The following is an 18,535-nucleotide window of genomic DNA, read 5'->3' on the forward strand; positions in this document are numbered from 1 at the left end:
AATAATACTGAAGTGAGTGGCTGGATGCCATTCTATATGTACCTTTCTCGTCTCCACCTGTATTTAGCCTTTCATTTTCAGATTCCACGTGAAAGATACCAATCAAACGCTAACATAGATAAGAATCAGGAAAAATTATATATATAAATAAAAAAAACAGAAAATTGAAAATTTGCAATGGAAAAGATAAATGGATAAAGTTCGGCAACAAGTTTTAAGGTACTGTAGGCTACACAAGAGATGATAGCCATTCCCTTGGCTCACCAAATTGGTGAAAACAACTGCAGTTGAAAAAATCAAACTTGAAACCTCTCATTCCTCACGTAAGTGAGAAAATCAATCAGACCACCACCGGGTTGACAGGTAGCTTTTAGCATTTTAACTATGTAAAAAATACTATTTGTATTAATTATAATATTCGCTAACATAATCTATATAATAATTTTAGATATAATGTTTAGCATTTCACAATAATTAATGGATAATGTTTTGATCACCTTATCTATAATATAAAACTTTTATTTTTTTGTCGTTTTAAATTTAGTAGCCACTCAAACTTTTTGAACACTTTTGATTAGCTATTAGGTTCGGTATGAACTGATGAACCAAACAGTAACTTGTGGAATGAATTTTCTTTTTTTTCTTTTTAAGGGAATGTGGCTTAGCCATTTGTTAATCTGATCTCGAGTTTGAGTTTGTGACAATGTTATATTACGTTAAAAATACATTGTAATTCTTAAAAAATATCAATAAATTGCCTAAATAAGTAAATTTGGCTAGGATGTGGGGATCGTTGGCAGACCTCTATACTCTAACCAGTAACTGATTAGAAAAGGCATGGCTTCTTTTGAGATCGCCCAGAAGTACAATGGAATCATTAGTTTTCTGGTCATCCTTATTCTATTATGTCTATTGTCAATGGTTGATGACGCTCTTGCATCTGTAAGTAGTGATAATAATAAAAAATTACCAAAAAAATTAACCTAATTTCAATGCCTTATTCTTGCATTTCATGTGTTTTCAGTGGCTAAACCATGGAGCTGGTATAAAAAACACAAGGAACGCAATTGGAGAAGAAAAAATCAAAAGTTCAACCGTAAAAAATCTGCGTTTAAAATGGGAATTCATTGCTGGTAAAGACATATCTGCTACTCCAGCAATAGCAGATGGAGTAGTCTATTTTCCATCATGGAATGGGTATTTGTATGCTGTAGATGCTTTTAATGGTGGTTTAATATGGAAGCAGAATCTTAGTCAATTAACAAGATTAAATGGCACTGGAATTACAGTTAATGTAACGGTGTCAAGAGCAACTCCTACAATTGCTAATAACCAGTTGATTGTTGGAATTTATGGACCTGCTGTTGTTATTGCTGTGGATCGATTAAATGGAAGACTTGTTTGGTTTACTGAGTTAGATTCACGTCCTCGAGCAATCATCACACAATCTGGAACATTTTACCGGGGGTTAGTCCAAACTTCCTGCTCTTGTTATTAAATTTTAATGCTTGTTTTATGGTCCATTTTTGTTTCTAATCAGGGCATTCTATGTTGGAGTATCATCACTAAAGGAAGGATTACCAGCAAACCAATGCTGCACTTTTAGAGGCAGCTTGGCAGAGCTAGACGTTCTAACAGGTAAAATCAAATGGCGAACGTATATGGTTCCTGATAATGGAAGCAAATTAGGAGGCTATTCAGGAGCTGCAATTTGGGGAAGCAGCCCATCAATTGACACAGATAGAAGACTTGTTTATGTGGCAACTGGAAACCTCTATAGGGTTCCTTCTGCGGTCACAAAATGTCAAGAGGCACAAAATAATCAGACAACAAAACCAACCCAACCTGACAAATGCGTTGGTTCAGACGTCCATTTTGACTCAATTTTGGCTCTCAAAATTGACACAGGAGAGATTGCATGGGCTAGACAACTTGGTGGATATGATGTGTTTTATTTTGCTTGTTTGCTACCTAATAACCCAGATTGTCCACCTGGTCCTAACCTGGATGCTGATTTTGGAGAGGCACCTATTATACTTAGCATAGTTGCTAACAGTACTAAACGTGACATTGTGGTTGCTGTGCAAAAGAGTGGATTTGCTTGGTCTCTGGATCGCGATACTGGTGATGTAGTTTGGTCCAAAGTAAGTATTAAAAGTATATATACACTTTAAAAAGAAAGATTGAATAACAGAATGCTTTTTGAGTTTTGCAGCGAGCAGGACCAGGCGGGTATGAAGGAAGACGGCAATAGGGTGCAGCGACAGATGGTAAGACGGTGTACACAGATATTGCCAACAGCAACAAAGAAAATTTCACTCTTGCACCCTCGAACGTCACGACAACAGGCGGAGAATGGGTGGCTTTCGATGCAAACTCAGGCCAAATAATATGGTCAACAGCAAACCCTAGCAACGAAACTGCCCATGGCCCTGTCACTATAATCAGTGGCTCCTAATGGTCCTGTATATGCAATGGATACAAGAAATGGGAAGATCCAGTGGTCGTATAATTCTGGGGCTACTGTGTATGGAGGCGTATCAGCTAACTGTGGGTGCATTTACTTTGGTAATGGTTACACAGTTGGTGTGGCAAGGATGTTCCACCCTATTTGAACTGCAGGCACTTCACTCTTTGCTTCCTGGGTTATGTGAAATACCTTTTAATTAATTAAGAATAAAATACGAGGAGATATATCGGAATCTCAAATCGCTTGTTTAGTGTCAAGTGTTTGTGAGATATATGGGTTCCTTTGTATTATCAAAATTGTCATAATTTTAATAAAAAACATCACTGACTTTATATCTTATGTGTTCTAAAAAAAAGGAAATATTGGGTAAAAGGGGTTTTCGATTTTTGGCAACCCTAATGTCCTTTTCTAAAGAATATATACAAGAGAAATACAAGTACAGAGCTTCGTTTGGGTAGTGAACCTGGACGGATCTGTGGATGATATCAAGGTAGAGAGAATAACATAACCATGTGATTTATGCGGCAGCAAGCTAACCTTTTCCCTCCTATCTCTAATCCAGCCTTTCCTTATCACCTTGGCAAATTGATAGGTACTAATACCATGTAATTAGTAATTCAATTCTGAGGGAGGAAAAAAATAAACTAATTAGTAAGATTAATCAGAAAATTTTAGGTAAACTCAATTTATCATGTTAAAATACATTGAAGAGAGAATAAAGGGATCGAGCAGAGAATGGTTTCGTGTCCACTTGGCTAAATTCTATAATTTGGAGCACTATTTATTCAATACGAAAAGCAGACCAGGTTCACTACTATAGCAACTCAATTCAAGAATGTGTCTTTACATCTTACGGTCCCATACCAACAATTAATCTTCAGTTCCCTATATATATACGCAGAAGCTAGGGTATTTTATGTAACAAAGAACTCAAAACAAGAGAAAGAAAGAGTCAGGTGTCCCCTTGAGTTCCCTCGACCACTTCATTGGGGGAATGTCCGTTTGCTTATAATATAATTAGTAACCCTACTGAAGTGTTTGGGGGAACTCTGGGTGCCATTTGACAAGGCTAGATGAAGGCAGTATTGTGTAGGAAGTAGGAACCAGTTTCCATAATCAGAGAAGTTATAGGGCACCTCTCGCTTGGCATGATGCCTGCAATGGCAACAGCAACAGGAGAATTTAACCTATTTCACAGCTGCCTTTTTACTTCATTGACTTAAAATCATCTATCCTTTTATCCCAGCAAATAACTTTTTCTTTTTGTTTCAGACGACGAAATTTTTTTTTCCTAAAATTGTATGAAGAGGAAAATTTTTTTCTAATTTAATTAAAATGAAAGGAAAATAACAGCAAATTAATTACATTTGAATGGAAAAATATTGAGAAGAAAAGGGCTTGCTAGACTAGGATGAGGGAACGCAGGAATACCTATACTCTAACCAAGTTTGGCATCCAAACCCCTAAACAAGTAGCTATCTAGGTTGCACCACCATATCCAATAGAAGTCAAAAATCATTCATGGACTAGATATATTAGAAGGAATGTATATGAAATGGCTTCCTTTTTATTTTATTTTATTTTATTTTATTTTGCATTCCTCAAATATTCATAAAAATGGACAATATTAAGGCCATGAGTATCATGACATATGGTTGGCTTTTTTGTGATGGCTTTATGCTAATTTTCAGCTTTGGCAATAGCTTTTTATTATTCTTTTTTTTATATTGTATATAAAAAAATTCTTACAGGGAAACCGTCCATGTCGACGCAATAGCCATTTGATTCACCTGTCAACACAAATTAAACTCATTTCAAAGGTAACGTTCTAACATTTCCTGTGTTTTCAGTGGCTAAATCACAGAGCAGATATCAGCAAAACAAGAAGTGCCTATGAGGAGGTGGTAATCAACCGATTGACAGTCAAAAAACCCATTTAAAATGGACTTCCTTTGCCGGTAAAGACATAGCTAACTCCATCAGTAGCCAATAGCATAGTCTATTTCCCATCATGGAATGAATAATTGTATGCTGTTAATGGTTTTACAGGTGCTCCAATATGGAAGCAGAACCTCAGTCAATTAACAGTGACAAGAACCCCAACAATTGCCACTAGCCCCTTCATTGTTCCAATTTATGGGCCTGCTGCTGTCGCTCAGTCAGCTGGGTGGCTTGTTTGGCGTACTCGGCTAGATCCATGTCCTCAAGCATTGATCACCTAATCTGGGACATTTTACATATGGGGCTAGTCAAGCTCCTAGATCTTGCATTCTTCTCAAGTTCTTTCATATAATAAATTTACCGTAACATCCTGTGTATCTAATCCATCCACATCCAGAATATGAGAGGCTCCAGTTGAACACCCTTGATCAGACCTGCCAACAATTCAATAAGGTAGTTAGTGAGAGTGAAGAAATGACATGAGGTATTCACGAGAACGTCCCAGCATTTACAGCTTGGGATCTCATCATGTCACATTCCTTTGCCTTATTCTGTTTTTATTCATTTATGTGCATTAGGGGGTTTTATGTTGGAGTATCATCACTTGAAGAAGCATTACCAACTATTCAATGCTGTACTTTCTGAGGCAGTGCCGCAAAGCTAGATGTTCAAAGCGGAGCAATCGAATGGCAGACCAACATGCTTCCTCATGATGGAGGCATGTTGGAAGGCGAGCAGCCCTGCAATTGATGTATATATAAACTGAATGATGATTTATGTAAATAAGTATGTTACTGATGTCTTGCCAAAACATTTTTTAATAATTTTTAAGTGGTCACAATAGCATCCCTGCCTCTATTCTGTCAGTAATGGAAGTCAGAGCCTTGATGTCCATTCCAGACAATAATGCAGAAAAAAGTCAACTTCTTAAAGAAGGGGGAAAAGTGTAAAACTTCTTGACATGTTGATACCTTAAAATATCAGAAAGTCAAGTTCAATAAAAAAAAAAAAAAGAGAGAAAAAGAAAAAAGAATTACAAAGAAGAAGAGATGTGATCATGCAAAACATTCCACCAAAATAAAGATTCTAAGAATGATGTTCATGCACATAACATAGAAAGAAATGAGCGGTTAATCAGATTCCTCACCACCATTTTACTTCTGGATTAGAGATGAAAACTCTAGAGAAGTCTCTGGCACTGACTGCCAATGTAGATTTAGTTCACTATCTACCTCTGTAAAGACTCCCGTGATTACCTTCAGCATTGTTTTACTTTCTTCTGATAAAAAAACCAAAAAAAAGGAGTACTTCCCTGAGAAAGGATCAGAGATACTTGAACAATAGAAATAAAAGCTGTCATGAATTTAAGTATTAGCACGCTGAGACTAGAGATAAAGAAGTAGAAGAAGCAGAAACTTTAGCTCGGTTTAGATTCAATAAGTGTTGTAAGAAAAGCCAGTGTTAGTTTGAAGCTCCATCAAGTGAAAGCAAAACTTACATGAAGTGTTAACCAATATCAGCTGCACATATACTTGGCAGGCAGGCATCATTTGATCAACTCCACTGGTTTCAGGATCAAAGAACCATCATTAGTAGCACACCAACCACCTGGCTTCTATTTCCCAGTACTTCAGGGGCAAATAAGGATCCATATTTTTATCTACAACTTGAGGAGGTATCTTGTTCATTCATTGACACATCTCATGTTAATGATCTGTAGACATACATAGACTGGGCCCTTTTCATACCAAAGCTCGTGATAGATTCAATTTTGATGCACATAAAAGTTTAGGAAGAGTTGCAACTGAAAATAAAAAGTAATCTAGTTACTACCTTCAATGATTTGAAGAAACTTCATTCACTGCCCAATTCAAAGTTTCGAGTATGTCTTTTATTTCCTCAATCCTTGGATGTGAAAAATCTGCCATTTTAAACTTCTCAAAAATTCCCATTACATCAATCAGACTATGGCCGGGTTCTTTCTTCAATCCACTACCTTTCAACATCTTCCATGCCTCAGCAACACCACCCCATGTTTCATTTGCAGCATACAAGTTTGACAATAAAACATAAGGTGAGGTAGTAACAGGCTGAAGTTTTAGAAGCTGTCTAGCTAAGTGCTCTCCAATAACAACATCTCCATGCAGCCGACTTGCAGAAAGCATACTCCCTAAAACAATAGGATCATGTCCAAAAGGAAGTTTTTTCATGTACTCTTCTGCCTCTTTTAATCTCCCTGACCTTCCCAACAAATCAATAATACAACAAAAGTGCTCTAGATCAGGGGAAATCCCATAGGTCTCTTCCATAGAATTAAAGTAAAGTTGGCCCTCTTCCACCAGCCCTGCATGATTGCAAGCTGCTAATAATCCAACAAATGTAACAGAATCTGGCTTTACACCCAGAGTCTTCATCATCTCAAAATGTTCAATGGCATTTACACCAAGCCCATGATTTCCAAATCCAGCAATGATGGTATTCCATGAAACAAGATTGCGATGGAGCATCCTGCTGAATGTGTCGTATGCATTTCTAATGGAACCACATTTGGCATACATGTTGACAAGGGCATTACCAACTCCAACGTCTTGGTACTGTCTTGTCCTGATCATATTAGCATGAATCTGCTGCCCATGCCGTATTGATGCGAGTCCAGCACAGGCAGCAAGGACACCGGCAAATGTAAAGTCATCAGGCTGCACGCAATTTTCATTTGACATCTCTTTGAAAACACTTAAAGCCTTTTTATAATCTTTACAACGAGAACAAGCAGTGATCAAGGTATTCCATGAAATCAAATCTTTCTCTTCAATTACTCTACAGGACTTCTCTGCTTCTTCTATCAAATTAAACTTTGAGTACATGGTTACTATCACATTTCCAATAAAAGCAGAAGAGTCAATTTTAAGTTTGATCGCTTGGCAGTGCAATTGTGTTCCTTTCCAAAAATCATCAGAACTGTTGCAGATTCCCAACATCCCAGCAAAAGTATATTTATCAGGAACAAAACCCTTATGGTGCATCAGTTTAAAAACTTCAATTCCCTTCTCAGGTTGCTGGTTTTCCACAAATCCAGCAATCAAAGCATTATAAGAGACAGCATTAAGCTCAGATGCCTCATCATGGACACATAAAGCATCATTACACTGACCACATTTCATGTACATTGATATGAGTGCATTGGAAACAAAAGAAATAGTTGCACTGCCAAACTTCAAAGATTGAGCATGAATTTGTTGGCCTTGAACCAATGCCATAAGGCTAGCACATGCACTAATAACACTGGCAAGTACATATTCATTGGGCACAAGCCGCATTTGAGAAAACAAGTCAAATGCCAATAAAGGCTGTCCAACTTGGTCGTAACCAGAAATCATAGCTGACCAAGAAACAAGGTTTCTTTCAGACATCTCATCAAACAGCTGGCGAGCATAAGTGATCTTGCCGCATTTTGCATACATATTTAGAACATGGTTGGACACAACAACGTCAGATAGCATACCAGTTTTTAAAGCAGCGGCATGAAGGTAAAGGCCATGCCTCAATGCTTTGATTTTGGAGCAGTAGTGTAACAAGGAGCCAATAGCTTCTGGTATCATTTAAGAGAGCTTGATATCTTTCGGCTCCCAAATTGTGATGCACGTTAACACCCTTTTGAATTCACGTAAAGAAGGGGCCTTAGCCCGGCCCAGCAACACCCAAAGCCGAGAGTTAAGGCACAAGGGGAAATCACTGCGGGATTTCTGGGCCGGTCTAATTGGGTTTCGAAAATCAGCTAATGGGATTTTTTATTTTTTCGTGATCTTTTTTAGCACCAAAGAAAAACAATCCTTGGTGCTCGTGTGAAATGATGAAATGCAAAATAGAATGTGAAATTCATAGAATTGCACATTTAATTATTTTGTTGAAAACAAGATCAATATATTTTAAAAATATTTTTTAAATACAATTGAGCATTTAAATTTCATCCATAATAAAAGCATAAAGAAATGAGAAATTTCTCTTTATAGATTTCTATATATCATATTTTTCTTCCCTAAATAAAAGAATCTAATAAATCCATAAAATAGTTAATATTCTATCATTCAATTCACCAATTGAAATGTTTTTTTTTTAGTATCTTTTTATTATGAAAGAATAGTAAATTTAATAATGTGTGCTTAGAATTTAAATCCTTAATTTTGCAGGTAACGTTCAACTAAGAATACAATCTATTTCTACTAATCCAACTATTTACTAGAATAACTAAATTTATAAAGACAATGGGACAAATACTAGTTGTTAAATCATATCAACTTGGTCCCACGAACTTATTTTGCAATATAACATTAACCTTCCAAACTGTGTAAGAATTTTGCCAAAACAACCTTAAATTTTAATAAATTTTCTTTTACATTGACAGTTCAATTCAAAAGAAAGGGATGCAACTGATTTAAACAATGTGAAAACAAATATCAGTGATTAGATTACTGTGCTATTTTCCTATACTTTAAAGGTGACTCTAACATCATTAAGTCAAAGTTCATCTTAACCTTAATTGTATTCAAATGCAAATGCAAGTCTAACTTCAGTGAAATATGAGACAAATTTACGGAAATAAAGTGGAGGAAGTGAACCTAGACAGAAATGTGGAGTAAATTGAAGATGGGGAATAATACGTGCAAAGGTGTGAGTGGTTATATTCTACTCTATCAATCTTTTTCCAGCCTTTTGTTTTCAACGCCATTCCAAGAACAGTGACCCAACTGCAGTTTCTAATAGCTCGTAATCACGAATGATTTGCTATACCTAAAATACCGAGCTTTGGGGCCACTTGACTACTTGAGCATGTTCTTGCGAATCTTGCCCCTGTATATGTAAAATCCTGGAATCTGACACAGTTTGAGTAAATATATTAACCGTAGCATGACACAATTTTAATACTACCAGACATGGTATGGAGAGCTGTTGTGACCACTTAGTTGAGTGCATGTTATTCTCTCCGCTTCACAGAAGTACACTGTCTGAAATTCAGACCAGGTTCATAAATTCTAGCAGTTTCGTGAGTATATCGGGTCTCTTTTATGGTCCCCTATCAAATCCAACACGAGAAAGAAAGGGAGAGAGATAGCCATAGCCTTCAACGACGCGGCTATAAATAGATGGAAAATGCATTGCCTAACCAAGAAGACATTAAAACAAAGAGAATTAAAGAAAAAGAAGTCGTCAGTTGTCCCCTGGAGTTCCCCTGACCGCTTCATTGGGGTTATTCTATACCCTTAAGTAAAGGGTTTAATCATTTCTTATGCTAACCCTACTGAAGTGTTTGGGGGAACTCCGGGTGTTACCTGACATATATTCCCTGGAGGAGCTATATGGATTTGAATTCTTCGAACCTTATACATTATATGTAAACTGTGAGTACTGCATATTTAAAGTTTATATATCATGAATCTTATCCTTTTACATGTGTAGCCATGGCGATTTTAGGGTTTACCAAGTTTTGTTATTGCCAATTGTTATGAGCAAGAACCAAGAAATAAGGAGTATTACATTTGCTATGGCCACGGATCAGCAAAGGGTCATTTTTAGAAAGTTATTAAAAAATGATAATAACAATAATAACGATAATAATATATTAAGCATGATTTGATACTCATTACTCAATCAGCTGGTTAAAAATGTTCGTCTTGCAGGAAGAGGGTAGCTATTGTTAAGAGTACTGTAGATAACTATTATCTCTAGATTTTTCTTTTTTAGTTATTATTTTAGGAAATTAATGTTTGAGATCTAATTTATTTTAATTGTTATCTTCAAAATATTCGTTTGGTGTATAGGAATTAAGAGGTTAGAGGTTGATTCTGATGACACCTTCATTTGCGGCTAATTTAGTTTCTGAAATTTATTTTCCAAGAGGTGGCCTTCATCAGGTAATTACAAGCTCTGTATGGTTTCTCATGTCTATCGTGAAGCAAACTTCTCCCGTCGGAGCTTTTTCTTGTTACCATTGTGATTTGAGAGTACAAAACCTAAACGCTGATTTTTCGAGGGCCTACCCAAAAATGCATTTAGTTATACTAAAATACAACCTTCCTTTGAACAACGCTAATCAGTCGTGCTATGAGCTAACCTGTCGTCTGGAAAATACAGGTTATTTTTCTTTCTTGATTAACTGGTCTTTATTTACTTCCAGTCGTTTAACCTAGAAGAGTAAACAGCTGGAAAGTCGTTTTCTAGGCGATATTCGTTTAATAAACGCGGCAGAACACATGAAAACCGGAAAACGGGGCTTCATCCAATACATGGGCCTTATCATTGGGCTCCATCGGGATCCAATTTTGTTAGAGTGTTTTGTTTTTTTTAAGTATATGAAAACAGGTTAGTTCGCTTTTCTTCTTATTATTTTTTATAATAGGTTATTTTTTCTTCTTTCCAAATTTCAATTTCAATTTTCCAGTTCACTCATGTACTTGGATTTTCCCAAAAATTTGCACTAAACCAAATTTAGTGCTAGGAAATAAAAAATATACATGCATTGCAAAATTCATGATTCGACGATTTTCGTTTAACAAATTAATGGGACAATTGTACTGAAACTTATATTAAGATTAGGGATGAAATGAGCTTGTAATTATTGGGAAAATGAAAAGATGTTCATGACAGACGATACAAAATTATCAGCTTTATCAAACCATAATGCTAACCTGTTCTAGAGTAAACCGAGTCTTTTACTACAAAAAACAAGAAGGAATGTCAAGCGGTGTTTATTTTCCTCTAAAGTTGTTTTGTTTTAGGAGATCTAAGGGTTACTGTCTAATGAACCCTGTGGACAAGGAAAATACTAATAAATTCAGATTTTGTATCTATACAGAACCTCATTTCTGTGTTTATCAAAGCCCAACCTGATCACAAACATGGGACCGGAACAGGGATTTGGTCCAGCTGGGAGGCATAGTAAGAAAATTTATTTATATAAAAAAAATAAAAAATAAAAAAAAAGGACCTAGAGCGCTGGTCTCCGTCCATTGCTATGAGACAACCACAACCATCTGTCCTCTCTATTAACCAAAAAAAAAAAAAAAAGAAAACATTGCATTTTTCCTGTACTAGAATGTTCCATTTGATTGAATATCATCAATGTTAACACAGGCAAAAGACCAAATGAGTAGCAGCACAATATTGAAATATAAATGTCAAACCCTTCATTCTGACTCGAAAACATCAAAACGGAAATAAGACTAACCAATTAGACTAGGGTAGCTCTCCACTTTTCAAGAACCAAAGCAAAAAATTACAGGTTTTGTGGGAGAATCAGTACATGGAAAAAGAAAAAAGAGTTACACAGCATGAGGGAATTAAGAGCAACCCATAAACAATGACCTTTAAATATGCAACACCATAATGCCCCAGCTCAAAATTACTATGAAAATTACATAAACAGGATTAACAAACCTAAGAGAATTATCATCTAGCTTGCAGAATGTACGGTAAAAAAATCACATTTTCTTTGTTCTTTTACCTGAACTGCAGTATAACATCCCTATGGAGCATTTCTCATGCAAAATCACCTCCTCCAGTCTGCTTTAACCGCCTTATCTGAAACTGGCAAAATATAATAATTGATGAGTAGTAATAGAACAGAAATTGCATTTTTTTAACCTAACAATTCTAAACAGATTTTATAGTTTTTAAAAAACATCGCAAGGTTAATAAGGAAAGTCCCTTAAATTGAATATTATGAATAATGCAACGCAAGGGATAAAACAACAAATTGAAACTCATGTATAAATCTATATATATCAGCACAAATTTTCCATTAAAGCAAATAATTTGCATATTATGAGACAAAACAATCAACAGATACCAGATACATGACCAGACCATAAATGCAAATAGGTAAAAGAAAAAACATATTGATTCAAAGGTTCATACCAGAACCATCTCTGGAACCAGATAGAGATCTGTCACTTCTCATCCCTCCTTTGCCAGCAGAATTGACCAGTTTTTGTGCTCGTGGAGACATTGAAGCCAACTTGCCATTGGTAGAAGATGGCAGAGAATGCCTTCTGGTAATACCAATATTCTCAATTGCATCTTGAGAAAATCTAGGGGATCCTTGTCCTCTCAGCTTAGCTCTTGCAGATTCAGTGGGTGCCATATAGCTAGGCACTTTTGGTGTACTACGAACTCCATTCTCCTGATTCTCAATATTTAGAGGAAATGAAGCTCTTCTATCACTGATTTTCTGATTCTCATTGCCTGTATCATATTCCTCATGGTTTAATTGCTTAACTACCTCTTGAATATCCTCAAGTTTACTATTGTTTCCCATAGGCTGTGAGTCCAAATCATGGTGCTCCTGTAATGCGCCCACATGACCAGCTACAGCAGGAAGTTTTGTAATTGCATCAACATTAGATGCTTTTGCAACCACCATATCATTAGTGCTCTCTCGAACTTCAGGGGAAGTGACAGTAGATGACTTCCTAACACTGCGCTTTGGTTTCCCATTATCAACATCTAATCTTTCACGTGCCTCCTTTGTAGAATCAGAAACTTTTCTTGTACTGCGATTTACTTTCTCAATTCCATTTTGAGATTGTTCCTGAACTGAATCTGTTGGGTGGCTTGAAAGTTTTCTTGGATTGCGTTTTGGTTTTTCAGAATCTTTATTTGAATGACCAGAACTGTTCTCAGCATTAGCATGGGATAGTTTCCGTACACTTCGTTTTCGCCTGCCTTGCCCAGTTTCTACTTTTTGAACCATATCATTCTCAGCATTCTTCTTTTGCTGTGCATACGATTCCCAGAACCGTAATTTTGTCCAGCGCTCAAGCCATTCCCTAGATGAGTTATGTTCCTCGGGACTATATTGGAGACTTAGAGGTCTTGAACCATATGATGAAGCCAAAAGCTAACAAAAAATTTATCAGTCATTAACAATTTTACATATTTGATGATAAAGAACCTTGCCAGTTCCTTCTATATGAGTTTTTTCATCTTATTTTCAGTACTGTAAATAGCTAAGTTAGATTTCAGGACAGCACATAATCAAATGGATATTGATTTGAAAAAACAAATAGAGACAAGAGGCTAAACTATTTCAAATTAATATGATTATGCAGTCAAACCAACCCACCCAACCACACCGCTCCACCCCCATCTTCAATAAAAAATTACAATCTTAATAACAACTTGTTCACTTATTAACCATGCTTAGTTGTTGCCACACATGTTTGATTTGGCAGATATAACATGTCTAGGCAATGCAACCTGGCATTTAAACTTTTTTTCTGTATGAAGCCCAAATATTCACAGAAGATGTTATCAATCCTATATGAAGCCAATTCAAAGAGATTGAATGGAAGTATTCAGAAGCTCGTGAAATTGAAACAACAAGCATGATGTCTGCAAACAGACTTAAGACAAAACAGATGAACTTAAAAATTAATATGACAATTTTGGATGCCCTTAGTTTATAAACAAAGAGATGAGCTAATAAGCAATCTCAAGAGGAAGCTAATCAACACAGACCCACTTTCATATGAGACAATGCTTAGTGGATCTCACCTTCACAGTGAACGCATTCTTTATCAGCTTCTCTGACAGAGTAGAGGTACATATTCCAGAAGAATCTGAACATACAGTGCCCTGATATCACAAAACATTAATTAAAAAAATTTAGCAACTTCCAGAATTAATTGCATTAAATAAAATCAGCTATCTAATCCTACATGAATACTCAAATTTGACCACATCGAATCAAAGTTCAATAAATCACCTGAATTTTTCCCAGGTTGCATGCGTTCTGTACTTCAATCCCAACAGAAGAACGTCTAATCTTTTTACCACGAGCCAGTGCCTGAAGTTTAACAATTGCCCACACACAGCATAAGGTAGCAATAGCTTGTCTTCTAACCAAGTGACCACGGATAAGTGCTTGTAGCCTTATAATGCCTTTAAGTGATCGAAATGCACGCCGAGCCTTCACAAACATATCACTAAATTAAAGCATAGAGCCATAGACCACAAAGCATAAATTTATAACTCATGTCAATAACAGGAATTTCACAGAAGGTAAAACTTGCAGAGATGTCAAAACAACAAAAGTACAGTATATATTAGAAATTAAATAACCGAGGCATGGCATACATTTGACCAGCAAAACCATCTGCAAAATGGTACTGAATTTTACTTCCTGTATAGCTCATAGACAGAAACTTATCAGTGTGATGAGATCAACTGATGACCATATTACTTTATACATGCAGGTATGCAACTGAAGACGCTCAGACCCCACCAGGCCATGTGGTACTCAATAGTCAGTAGCAAGCTGACCAGTGTGACTTTAAATTTCAACTATTCAGAGGCTCACTTCTTTATTCTCAGTGTAAGAGGCTATATGTTCAAAGCAAATTGCTGATTAATACAAGAGAATATGGATGCAAATCTATATTTTCACTGCCTCTCTCTCAATTAAAGCGAGCAGAAGGTTTCAAGCACATAAATTCTTAAAGAGAACCCACAATTATAAAAGGATATGAATAAAAGAGGTATAGAACTTTTAACAATTTACTTGTTAGTTATAAATATACACATGCACTAGAGACAAACATTTTGTATAGCTTGTGCGCTACCAGATCCAAATAAAATCTAGTAGCATGTTCATGTCCTAGAGTTTTGAAGAAAATTGGAGCCCACAACTCCCATTACTAAGAAATAAAAAAGATCAACCTAGTCTATAATGACAAAGGCTCATTTCATGGTCCCAATCCCCAATAAGAAAAAGAGAGGAAGAATATAGCATGATGCTGTGAGTTGTTAAAGATTCAATCCAACAGCTTCTATTGCATATTCCCACAGATTGTCATTCTTGATAATATATGATACAAGTGGATGAAAGGATTTGAAATCACAAGCAAGCACGGTGGAGGGTTGATTCACAGGCAATTATAGCATAGCGCTAATATATCATTACTAAGAATTAGCAAAACATCAATGTGAATTAAAATTTCAAAATACAAAATAATAAGAGAACACAAAAATTTTAATAGCAAGCATGATGAGAGAAGATTACCTGATAACCTCTAAAAGCTGCCTGTGCCTTTGTGGCAGCTGTTTCATGCCTGATTCTCTCATGATCTTCTTGTGAATCCAAATTTGTGCCTTCTTCTGCATTCTTATCTTCTTGTGCACCAAGAGAAGCAAACCCTTCATTTGGCAACTTAGCAGCTACTACATTCTCAGAATCCACTCCAATTGCGACACCAACCAAAGGAGCCAGTTGTGGAACTGTTGAATGATCCGCAGTTATATCAGATTGAGGTGCTTTAGAAGAAACCAATATCCCTCCGTTATTGGCAGATTTCTGAACATAACAATTAGGAAGCCATCAGGACATTATTTTTCTTTACTCTTGTTTAACTTATTCCACATCTCTGCAGATTAATGTTTTTTCTATAAGAGAAATTGTAGGTTGTGTGGATTTTGACCACATAATCAGGATTAGAGAGATTGTAAGCTGTGTGGATTTTGACCACATAATCAGGATTAGAGAATTTGGAATTATCGGACACCTTAAAATATTGCATGAAGCATGATAATAAGCCTTCTTACTTTCAGTCTGTTCTTTGGTTGATGATTATGATAGCATGATAATAATATATCTAGTTTAGTTGGTACTCACAGGTAAGTTCATATAACTATGCATTGAGCTAACCTAAGAGCCTCATGACTCATGAGAAGACAGAGCATAAATACTTTAACTCAAGGGGTAACAGATGAATCTCAAGTTCATGTATTTTGCAGATCATTGCCTATTTCATAGTCAAAATAGCTAAGCATTTGTCTATATTATTAACAAAAATGTGTTACTAAATCAGCGGAGTTAGGATATATCAAATATGAAAGAAAGAAGGAAAATAATCACAGTACAGTACTAAAGTAAATAACTTACCAAAATATCATTTTGTTTCGACAGCTTAGACTTTGATGATTTCCTCCCTAGAAGAATAGACTTGATCCATTTCCCCGGAGACTTTCCCATTCCAACAGGATAAATGTTCTAAAACCCCCCAAAAGGAAAATATATAAATCTGCACTATTATAAATGAGAGAATGTCAATAACATCCAAACATCACAATGTAGCTTACATCTAGTCAACATCAAGCACTTGCATTTAAGTACATAGCTAAAAGACATAAATTTCAAATTAAATAACCAACCTTACCGACACTTACCAAACAAAAAATAGACTTGAAAAATCAAATCCCTCCAGTGAAATCCCAAACTTAGTATAAACTAAAAATGTTCACAATGGAACCGAAAAAATAACGCAAACCTGAATCCATAGTCACTAGAAATAAAAACACACACAGACGCAAACGAAGAAACCAAAACTTGCTTGAATCAAGAGAAAGGAAGCACATTGAAGAAACCGAGCAAGTAGCTTCGATCTAAGCATTACCTGAAAACGCAGTATTCTAATATTCGGAAACCTAACAAAGAAGTTGGCAGCTACCGAGCAAGCAGAGTAAACAACAAAAGAAGTTACAAGTAACTGAGCAAACAAGCCGATAACCAAAACATACGGGGAAATAGAAAAAGTAGCTAAGTATCCAAAGACCTAAAAACAAAACGAAAAGAAACAAGAAAAACAAACAGTGGAGAACAAAAAAATAAGCACACACACACATATATATATATATATATAGAAAAAAATAATAATAAAAATGTACCTAGCACTAGCAGATTCCTTTTATGTCAGTTCTCACTCTCTTTCTTTCTAGTCTTGAGTCTTGACACAGTAACAAACGTTGTCCACTTGCTGGAGAGGGAGACTAGACAGAAAAGTAGAAAACCTTGAAGATCCCTTAAACGGCGTAGTATGGTAGCTGAGAATCAGGGCCCAGGAAAATAAAGGGCACGGAGACCACAGAAATAAGTAAAGAGACATTAGGGCCCAACAGTGGTCAAGAATAGTTATATTTTTGGTGGTTAGTGGTGACAAGAAAATGAAAACGATGCGGTGGTTGCCGGTAGTTAACACCTGGCCATTTACGACTTAGCAAAATAGTTAATCATAGCTTTCAAAATAATTAAGTGTCATTAACTGAACAGCTGTCGGCTTCTAAATGCTTAACTTGTTTTTCTTATCTGCAAACTATTGTGTGGATAAGAAATTTTTATATGCTACTTTTCTTTTTTTTTTTTTTTTAATAGTGCCAGAATTGGTACCTATTATTTGTAGGTTCTTTAAGATAATTTTGTTGCACCAACTAATTTTATCTGCGTAAGAAATACCGATCCCTATTTTGCGTTGTTGGGTCTTTCTCCAATGAAATTGATCGTCACAAATATGAAACATGTGGTTGTTCAAGTAGGCCCCATGGTTAAAGAGGGACGAAAATCCATCGAGGAATTGTTACTCTGTGCTAAAATATAATTGTTTAAAATTTTTATACGAAATTAATTCTCTAAATTATAATAAAATTAAGAATGATTTAATTAAATTATGTTTATCTCAAAATCAAAAATAATTTTAAAAATAGTTATTTTATCTCATGTAAATAAGAGTAAAATTTAAAAAATATCTTTTTTTACTCTTTAAAATATTTAAAACGATCTATATTTGTAAAAAGAATAATCACTCAAAAATGAATTTTTTTTTTCTTTTTTTAAGATGGTGGGAGTAATATTTAGTACCTAGCCACTCATAGTCATAAGAGATTCCCGCCAAATCCTACCTCCAGCCCATAAAACGACAGTAAAACAAAAAAGAAGTTTTGTGAATTTCACTTTCTATCGATCCAAACAACCCTTAGTAGAAATTTAAATGTATACTTTAGTGAGTATAGAGTTACCCTAAGCCGACTTCTTGCTAGAAATCGAGACAAGAGCTACAAGTGGGCCCGGCCCGAAAAATCCAATTTTAAAATTCATGGGTTGGGAAAGTTTCCTGCCCCATATGTTTCAACAACCAGGCCCATGGTTCAATTACAAACTAAATCCTAAGGCCCAACGTTGACCCAGATGCGAGTATCGCTCCTGGAGGATAGTAAGCTTGTCACTGTTAAACTTAAAGCATCATCTTAAATCTTTTTTAGCGATACGCTAATAAAATAATCAGTAATAAGAACATCATA

General features: G+C 35.7%; 2 protein-coding genes across 10 annotated transcripts; both read right to left on the bottom strand.

Moving 5' to 3' along the window:
* Positions 1 to 4,279: 4,279 nt before the first annotated feature.
* Positions 4,280 to 8,054, bottom strand: LOC105649761 (pentatricopeptide repeat-containing protein At2g13600). 6 transcript variants are annotated; one of them, XM_020685710.3, is made up of 5 exons: positions 6,245 to 8,054; positions 5,910 to 6,142; positions 5,559 to 5,690; positions 5,031 to 5,151; positions 4,280 to 4,845 (listed from the first exon to the last, which is right to left on the bottom strand). In XM_020685710.3, the coding sequence occupies exon 1, from the start codon at positions 8,008 to 8,010 to the stop codon at positions 6,247 to 6,249; it is 1,764 nt and encodes a 587-aa protein (XP_020541369.1). In that variant the 5' UTR covers positions 8,011 to 8,054; the 3' UTR covers positions 4,280 to 4,845; positions 5,031 to 5,151; positions 5,559 to 5,690; positions 5,910 to 6,142; positions 6,245 to 6,246. The 6 variants fall into 6 exon arrangements, with proteins under 6 accessions (XP_020541369.1, XP_020541370.1, XP_012091918.1 ...); XM_020685711.3 differs by having other exon boundaries at positions 4,280 to 4,693; positions 4,773 to 4,845; positions 5,910 to 8,054; XM_012236528.4 differs by having other exon boundaries at positions 5,910 to 6,125; positions 6,245 to 8,053.
* Positions 8,055 to 11,569: 3,515 nt separating this feature from the next.
* Positions 11,570 to 17,262, bottom strand: IQD28 (IQ-domain 28). Of its 4 annotated transcripts, none has more exons than XM_012236531.4 (7): positions 17,129 to 17,262; positions 16,347 to 16,485; positions 15,468 to 15,758; positions 14,172 to 14,375; positions 13,961 to 14,041; positions 12,323 to 13,304; positions 11,570 to 11,992 (listed from the first exon to the last, which is right to left on the bottom strand). In XM_012236531.4, the coding sequence occupies exons 2-7, from the start codon at positions 16,434 to 16,436 to the stop codon at positions 11,955 to 11,957; spliced, it is 1,686 nt and encodes a 561-aa protein (XP_012091921.1). In that variant the 5' UTR covers positions 16,437 to 16,485; positions 17,129 to 17,262; the 3' UTR covers positions 11,570 to 11,954. The 4 variants fall into 4 exon arrangements, with proteins under 4 accessions (XP_012091921.1, XP_012091920.1, XP_020541116.1 ...); XM_012236530.3 differs by lacking the exon at positions 17,129 to 17,262 and adding an exon at positions 16,858 to 17,060; XM_020685457.3 differs by lacking the exon at positions 17,129 to 17,262 and adding an exon at positions 16,858 to 17,060 and having other exon boundaries at positions 16,347 to 16,490.
* Positions 17,263 to 18,535: the final 1,273 nt, after the last annotated feature.

The sequence above is a fragment of the Jatropha curcas genome, chromosome 5 (genome assembly GCF_041381405.1).
Source record: "Jatropha curcas cultivar XTBG-Jc1 chromosome 5, XTBG_Jcur_1.0, whole genome shotgun sequence".
NCBI lineage: Eukaryota > Viridiplantae > Streptophyta > Magnoliopsida > Malpighiales > Euphorbiaceae > Jatropha > Jatropha curcas.

Excerpts from the sequence above, each read along its gene's own strand:
- LOC105649761 (XM_020685710.3), bottom strand. The coding sequence starts at position 8,010 with ATGATACCAGAAGCTATTGGCTCCTTGTTACACTACTGCTCCAAAATC.
- IQD28 (XM_012236531.4), bottom strand. The coding sequence starts at position 16,436 with ATGGGAAAGTCTCCGGGGAAATGGATCAAGTCTATTCTTCTAGGGAGG. Across the intron at positions 14,376-15,467 it reads CAGCTTTTAGAGGTTATCAG|GCTCGGCGTGCATTTCGATC; the intron begins GTAATCTTCTCT and ends ATGTTTGTGAAG. Across the intron at positions 13,305-13,960 it reads AGAATGCGTTCACTGTGAAG|CTTTTGGCTTCATCATATGG; the intron begins GTGAGATCCACT and ends ATTTTTTGTTAG.